General features: G+C 39.6%; 1 protein-coding gene across 3 annotated transcripts; it reads left to right on the top strand.

Moving 5' to 3' along the window:
- Window positions 1-44: 44 nt before the first annotated feature.
- DTD2 (D-aminoacyl-tRNA deacylase 2) lies at window positions 45-7,587 on the top strand. Of its 3 annotated transcripts, none has more exons than XM_063438913.1 (4): window positions 45-99; window positions 508-618; window positions 2,836-2,905; window positions 6,528-7,587. In XM_063438913.1, the coding sequence occupies exons 1-4, from the start codon at window positions 97-99 to the stop codon at window positions 6,851-6,853; spliced, it is 510 nt and encodes a 169-aa protein (XP_063294983.1). In that variant the 5' UTR covers window positions 45-96; the 3' UTR covers window positions 6,854-7,587. The 3 variants fall into 3 exon arrangements, with proteins under 3 accessions (XP_063294983.1, XP_063294985.1, XP_063294984.1); XM_063438915.1 differs by lacking the exon at window positions 45-99 and adding an exon at window positions 152-161; XM_063438914.1 differs by lacking the exon at window positions 45-99 and having other exon boundaries at window positions 496-618.
- The last annotated feature ends 439 nt before the right edge of the window (window positions 7,588-8,026 follow it).

Raw genomic sequence — 8,026 nt, 5'->3', positions numbered from 1 at the left:
CAGGAAGTGGTAGGGGATTTCCGCTCTGCGTTCCAAGCCTCGCTCTGGCGCAACCTTTCAGTCATGTGACCACAGAGTGCTGATTTGCTCTGACACATGGTAAGCTGCTGTCTGTGTGGTTTTTTTTAGGAAGTTTGGATCATTCCTTGTGTGATATAAGAGTTGGGCACTTGTTTATTGATACATTATTTTACCAATGATATTTAACATGCAGATAAAGGAGGTTATACTGTTTAATGCAGTGATATCTGTTATCTTTCTGACTTAAATGTTAAATTATATTTAAATTTTTCTGTAGCAGTTTATAAGTCTAAACTTACCCTTATGCAAGCTATGTATTATTTTATTTTAATTAAATGTAATTTAGTAGGTCTCAGTGCTCCTTTTTAAAATATTTAAATATTTCCCTACGAAAATGACTTCGATTTATGAAATCACAAATGAATGTGTTCCTTATTTTTTTGTTTGTTTTCTTTTGCCGTTTGCAACGGAAATCTGTAAGTATAGATGGCGGAAGCTGGCATAGATGTCGTTGCCCGTGTTGTTCTTCAGCAGTGTGTTTACGCCAGGCTACAAGTGAAACCTCCCTCCTTGGACAGCGAGGCAGAATGGGTGGAGGTAGTAATGACTTACAAACTTGTGCGCTTTTGTACCTGGAGCAGGCTAGCTAATACGTAGCGCGACAACTGTTGTGAATGTGATGTTCAGCCAGTAGTTTTTTTGGGGGGTGAGGAAGGGGGTCATCATGCCTAACATGAATGACTGCTATCAGGAAGGGCTAGAATAAAATGGAAGTAAAACATCTATGTACACCTGGCAGTGGTGATTTGTATCACTTAAACACATTTACTACAGAGTGTTGTAGTGGTTATGCTGCCAGGAGCCCTCAAACTGCTCCACGGTAACAAGTCAAACTGTTTTTGAGGTTTAGCTTGATCAGCTGACCCCCTCCAAATTGGACAATTTGATATTGCTACTACACTACACTTTATCAATATCTTAGAAGAGAGAAGGGACTGCAGGAGCCCAGGTAAGATTTGATTCTTTACTGTGGAATGGAGACGTGGAACTCCTGGTACCATAAACACAACATGATTATGTACCACTTTAATTACTACTATTTAGTCAAAAAAGCCATTTGAAAACACTGCCCAAGATTTCTCCTACACACAGAAAAATGAAGACTCTCACTCAGCACAATTAGGTGGACATCTGACTTTATGGGGGAATGGACAGCCCCAAAATTACTATGTACTGGCTCAGGTGAGCAATATACGAGTAACTTAGTTAATTTATTGCATGCAAAAGCATGAAACTAAATGAACATGTGTATCGCATAACAGGGAAAACATAAGCAAAAAGATTAATTGGTAACAAACCAATCAGTCAAAAATAACTCAGTATTCTTGTAAAAATATGATAAATCACAGTCGGGTGCTCAGTACAATCTGTTGCTAGGTAAGCAGAATACAGTAAATATTTGCATGATATGGATCAAATTGATATTGTTTGTACATAAGTGGAACACTAGCAATTCCGGCTAGCAGAGACAGGTCCCCTCAAAACCCGCATCTGCGTGTAGTAGTTATGGTGCAAAAATAATAGAAAATAGAAACATATTCACATTTATTTATTTGTTGCTCACCATCTTCAAATGAACATATGTATCACCCTGTCAGACACTTATAGTAGGATTAACAGGGTTTTTGTGTTTTAGGCTAAAAGTTACATCTTAAGACCTAAATAAATCTCTCCAAATATAGAAACCGTTTAGAGCAGTGTTCTGTAACCTTTTAGAACCCGCGGCCCAGTGTAAAGAGGAGAAATATTTCGCAGACTGGTGTCATACAGAAATAAAAGCCAATGGTATGTGTGAGGGGTGATGTGTGTGTGTGTGTGTGTGTGTGTATGGAGGGGAGGGGGGGTGCAGTGTGTGTGTATGTGTATGTATGGGGGGGCAGTGTGTGTGTGTGTGTATAGGGGAGAATGATTGTGGGTCGGTGGGGTTGGAGGCTAGATTAATAAATATATATAGATGTATTTATTTATTTAATTTAAAAAATAGTAATTTTGATATCCCCCCTCCCTCCTTACCTTTGCCAAGGAAGGGGGGGCACTACAAGACAATCCCTGGTGGTCCAGTGGGGAAGCCCTGGTGGTCCAGGTGGTGAGAGTGAACTCTAGCAGCTTACGCTAGAGTTCACTCTCGCAAAATTCGGAGCGTTGCCATGGTATCCGAGGCAACGCTCCGAGCTCGGGAGAGGAGAACCCTACGGAACTGCAGGTTAGAGCTCCTCCGGGGCCTCCATCCATCCCCTGCTGGCTGCCAGCATTACAGTGGTAGCGGGTCGGAGAGGGAGATCTCTGAGAGGCATAGCACAGAGGAAATATTTTGCAGCTATTTATTGCCTGTCCACAAAAGCTTTTACTTGACGGTATAATTCGGTGAAAGCTTTCGCGGACCAGCAATAATTTTTTGCGGATTAGCGCCGGTCCGCGGACCAGTGGTTGAAGACCACTGGTTTAGAGGATCTTGGTTCTTTCTCTTAACAGGATCTGCAGTAGCATCTATTCTGGTTAACTATCCTTTGGTGCCTCTACATGCTGTTATAATATGCCCCCTATAATTCCTCTATCACCAACGTAAAATACAGGAGTTCCACGTCATCTACCCTAACTGCTAGTTTACTCCTCTAAAATTAGCTGACAAGAAGGAACATTGGATTGTAGCCACACTGTATACCATTCCACTGGTTAGATAATTCACTTATGCTTTGGATCTGATTAAAAGAAAACATACACAATAAGTGACAGTAATTAATTATCTCCTTACAGATCAAGAAAGGCATGATTATTTATCTTTGTTTCTTCAAAGGAGCAGACAGCACTGTTATTCCTAAAATGGGTAAGCTCTTTTTTTTTGTTTTTTTTCTTGCTGTGCTACAGACATTAGCAAGACACCACTTTTGGAACTATATCATGTAGCATACTAGAACACCACCTTTCACACTGTTTAGCAACATGTACACCAGAGGTGACCAAAAGGTAGCTTCCCAGATGTTGTAGAACTACAACTCCCATGATGCATTGCATGCCTTTAGAAAGACAAAGCTTCATGTAGTTCTACAACATCTCTTGATCTACCTTTTTTGTAACCCTTCTGTACACTATAGGGTACATCTATCAGAGCCAGGAGAGGGGGTTATTAAAATGATATATGTTTCATTTCAGATGTTAAAGAGATACTGTAGTGCCACGAAAAGAAAGCTGTATTCCTGGCACTACCGATCCTTCTGCCTTCCCCCTCCTATCTGGTAAATAAACGGTTAAAAACCCTTTATTTACTTTATTTACTTACCTTATTATTCAATGCTTTCCTGTGGGGAAAAATCTTGACGCTGGAGGTCCTCATGCAGAGCATGAGGACGTCCAATGTCAGATAACAGACCAAACGTCTGTTACGAATCCGGAAGCCCTCTAGTGGCTGTCTGGTAGACAGCCATTGAGGGCAGACTTAGAGCTGCAATGTAAACATTCTCTGGAACTGCAATGTTTAACATTGAAGCACTAAGTGCAAAAGGGACACAGCACCCAGACCACTTCAATGAGCTGAAGTGGTCTGGGTGCCTACCGTGTCCCTTTAAGGATATTTTTTTTGGGAAACAGTTATTCAGACTTATATAAATAATTTTATAAAGTTTTTTTAAATTACTGCAGTCCTGTAGCTGAATAGGCCATCTCAGAGAAACACATTTATATCAATAGCCTGCATTAACATCTATTGTTTTCAAACAACTTTAAAGCCGTTAGCTGACAGGGCAGCTATCAAGACATTTTCATTTCTGTTTTTTTAATCTGTTGGCATGGTATTTGTTTCCAGGAAATTGTAACTTGCCCACAAAGTCTCTAATGAAAGGAGCAGTGCTTAAATGTTTTTAGAGATCTAAAAAAAACCTCCCCCCTCTGTATGGGCAGTGAGAAAATATTGTGAAACCAGCAAAATACTGTGTAACCATGTTTAAACATTCCAGTTATTGCTATAGTTAGGGCCAAAATAACTACAATCTCAACAAGATTTATTCTATATATATATAATATTATTTTAAAGACCGTATAAACACCATCATCACTACCTCCATATGGCATAGATGTTTGCATTTTGCAATCTCCAGAACTTACAGGTAAGTTTAACCCCAAAACAATACCTAGAATCTGCACTATGTGTTTGTTACACTGAAATTTAAGGGTTTAAATTACCTTACCCCTATCCTTAATCCTACACTCCACCTAACCCTAAAACAGCATTAACCCTTCCCTTATACTAACACTAGCCCTACACAAACCCTGATTCTACAACTAACCCGATATGCGCAGTTGGTCTTTATAGATAAAACCGTAGAGTGGTATGTTGCCGCAATCTACTGGCTGTTTTCAGCATTACAGAAATATCCCTGTAATGCTGAAAGGCAGGCAAAGCCCAGTACTAAACACAATTAACACGGTGCCATGCTTGGAGGCCCTGTAAGGGTCCGTTCAAATGCTTGGGGTCTCCATAGAGCACCTGCCAGCCCAGAATTACCGCTGCTGAGCACAATCTGCTCAACCTCAGTGTTCTCTATGGATTTAAAGGGCCATGTGCAGTGCTCCCTTTTAGCATTGCCTACATCTCATTGGTAGGCCTGGGGCCATCATGGTTCCACTTGGAACTGGAGCCTACATTTACACAAATTACCAGCATGTGCATGTGATCACTGAGGTACCTACATCTGCTTCTTCAGAATCAGTGCAGTGGACATTTGAGGACATTTCATCAGGGGATGAAAGTTAAGAGATAAGTGATTTGTTTTCCTTTATCTCCAGAGAAACTAAATGTATGTTTTTAGCTATAAGGGTTACCCTCAATTTTGGGAAACACAAGCATCCAAAAATATGGATTACCTATTGCAAGATTACTTCTTTCTCAGAAATCAGAGAAAGTCTGCAGTTACCCAGGAGGATTACAAAGCCTATTTTATGTTGATTACGGTTTTTCTGTATTCCGGGCCCAGAGGTAGTCATGGCCATAAAGATAACTATCCGTAGGACATTGTTTTAAGGTGCTATCAGGAAAACCTTTGAGGCCATAATTGTTGGTTGCATGTCAAGCTTTGCAGCCATATTGGTATTGAGAGCGTCAGGAACTAGGCTTTAACAAGCATGAGCCATCTTTGCTAAGGGACCAACCAGAGGAGCTTGCTAGGACACTAAATGGCATGAGACCATATTTTGAATTTCCTACACAATACTACATTTGAAAAATTTCTGGAAATACTGCTTCAGGTTTTGCTCAAAAAAAGGCTTGGGAACCTTTTCTGGAATAAAAACAGGTGATGATGAGGGTTGGTCAAAATTTAAGGGACAATCCCACAATACCATATTTAGGGACGTACAGCAAGATGTCACAGCCCAATAAAGAGTATAATGATGCCGGAAATAATGATTGTAGACAAATATGTTTGGGGTAGAAAGTGATTCTAATAAAGATTCACAGTATTGGATGGATAGTTGTAAGAAGGACTCTTCTTAAATAGGTGAAATTGTTCAAGATACGAAAATACCAGTAAAATAATTATTTGTAACAAATCTAATACTTCCAGTGTTCCTTTTGTATTCTAAGAATCGGTTGTGAAAGAAAAATCTAGTGGGAAGAAAACATACTCAAAAATGTAAGCAGAAAATGTGGAAGTAGTGCCAAATAGAAGAACAAACAATGCAGTTGGACATTTTAATGTGATTTATAAGGAGTTAAACTACGACTCGCTTGGTTTCTTGGTAAAAGTTTAGTTAATTTTTGTATCTATTAGAAAAATTTTAAAGTGAACATAAGATTATGTGGATGCTTAAATTCACAACATTCTTCTTAAAAGATGCTGTGCCCTAAGAATTTATTAGTGGAGTGAAATGTTTGGATGAGGAAGGTGATACATTTAAAAGATTTGAAATGAACCTATTACCCCTGTTCAGGTTTGAAACTTAACTCAAAATGATTTTCTTAAAATAAAAATGTATATTTATTATCAAAAGCATATTGCGTTATTCAGTGCCTTGATAATGAATGAATCTGAAAAGTTAGTAATGCAAGTAGGAACGAAACACGTTAGTGATGTTCTGTTTGTTCTGCCCTGTATATCCTAGCCCATATGTCCTTTTCGTTGGAAGAAAGGGAATCTATCCTAATCTTTGGATCGAGGCATCTTCCCCATATGGGGAAGATCTGGCAATTCAGCTTACGGTTGTTTGCAATAATTGCATCATCATTAAATATGAATATATATTTCTTGTTACTGACCCATGAAGCTAGACTTCTGACATTCAAGTTTTTTTGTTTTTTTCCTCTATGCTTACTTTTAGCTTTTGTAACTGCCACAAATAGTCTCTTCAAACACAGATGTAAACAGAGTTTAGATAAAGCTTTCAGATCATAATTTGCTAGAACAAAACCTGTAATAATTGTCCTCATTGGATCTTGATTTTTTTGTTTTCTCCAGTGAACTCCTTGCTGAATGTGAAGCTAAGTGAGACCGATGCTGGCAAGCATGTTTCAATCAAGGACCTCCCAGGAGATGTCCTCATTGTCCCTCAGGCCACACTTGGTGGAAAGGTGAAAAGCCATGGTATGCAGTACCATTCAAATGCTGGGAAGGAGCTGGGCATGGAATTGTATACCCAGTTCGTAACTCAGTGCCAACAAGAACTGGTGGCTCATGCTCCATGGGTGGAGTCTGGATCTGTCTTACGGTTTGGAACATATGGAAACAGACAGGTTCTGAAGATTGACACAAATGGACCTTACACACACCTATTGGAGTTCTGACCATCTTTCATTGCATTCCATTAAACTTTTAATCCTAATTCATTCACTTCTTTCAACTTGAAGGGTGACATTATATATTTATTGTCTATATCATGTTTTTGGCATAACTGCTTTGTCATTTGAACCTTTGCAAATAAATAAAGTTTTTTCACATAAAGGCACATAACAAAATTCACCTCAATACCATGCTACCTCTTCTAGTTAAAGGGGCACTATAAGCAGTGTAACCCCTACAGCCCGCTATAGTGGTAATGGTGTAAGGAGCTCCATTGACACCATCGCACAGTAAGGAGTCAAACCATTAGGTACCTGTATGCCCTTTGATTGTGATATACCTAAAGTGCAAGTTCCACTTCTGCAAATTATGTAGCAATTTGTCCATATTTGGACTTCGTTCATTGACTGGGAATGTCAGCTGATGCTCTCTACCAATAAATCACTGCTGGAATTGATATTGGAAGGGAACTTCCTCTTTAAAGGGGCACTCCACTGCCAGAATAAAAAAAGATTTAGTAGCTATACCCCCAATAAAACATGCTTGCATCTAATTGTGCATTTTTCCCATTGAGGGTATATCAAAACAGCTTTCAAAAGCTGCAGATCTCTTGTCTGCAACCTTTGCAAGCCCTCCCCTTCTACCCCCGCCCAGACTTTCTGTGACTGTCCAATCACAGACTTCCCAGTGCAGCTCAATGAGAACGCTTTGCAAGGCAGGTGCTCTGGGCAATTAAAGTTCCAGTGAGCTAAACTACCAGGATATAACATGACAGGTTCCCTGAATGACAGCCAGTGGAGTGTAACAAGGTTAATTTATAGAAGTGTCAATTTCTATTTTTTTGTAAAATGAAAACAAATAGGGCACATTCTTCACAGCAAGCTGAAGTGCTGTAGGCGTTTGGAGTGTCAGATAAGAAGATGGACTGAGGGTGCCATGGGGACCCAGGTAAATATCAAATCATTCAAAAGCAGTTTGACTCCTACTGTGGGACAGCACTAAGGGACTCCTGGCACCATAAGCACTACAGGCCACTGTCGTGGTTATGGCCATAGAGTGCCCCTGTAAAATATAAATTAGTTATTTTCAGGCCTTCTCTTTCAGTTTCTAAACCAGTTCAAATTACAATGAATGTGTCAGTGGCATTCTTATACATTGCTGGTGCCAGAATTCTTGTC

Source organism: Pelobates fuscus, chromosome 13 (assembly GCF_036172605.1).
Source record: "Pelobates fuscus isolate aPelFus1 chromosome 13, aPelFus1.pri, whole genome shotgun sequence".
Taxonomy (NCBI): Eukaryota; Metazoa; Chordata; class Amphibia; order Anura; family Pelobatidae; genus Pelobates; species Pelobates fuscus.
Note: the sequence above shows the minus strand (reverse complement) of the source record. Positions and strands in the feature narration are given on the sequence as shown.

Excerpts from the sequence above, each read along its gene's own strand:
- DTD2 (XM_063438913.1), top strand. Across the intron at positions 619-2,835 it reads GCGAGGCAGAATGGGTGGAG|ATCAAGAAAGGCATGATTAT; the intron begins GTAGTAATGACT and ends ATCTCCTTACAG. Across the intron at positions 2,906-6,527 it reads CACTGTTATTCCTAAAATGG|TGAACTCCTTGCTGAATGTG; the intron begins GTAAGCTCTTTT and ends TGTTTTCTCCAG.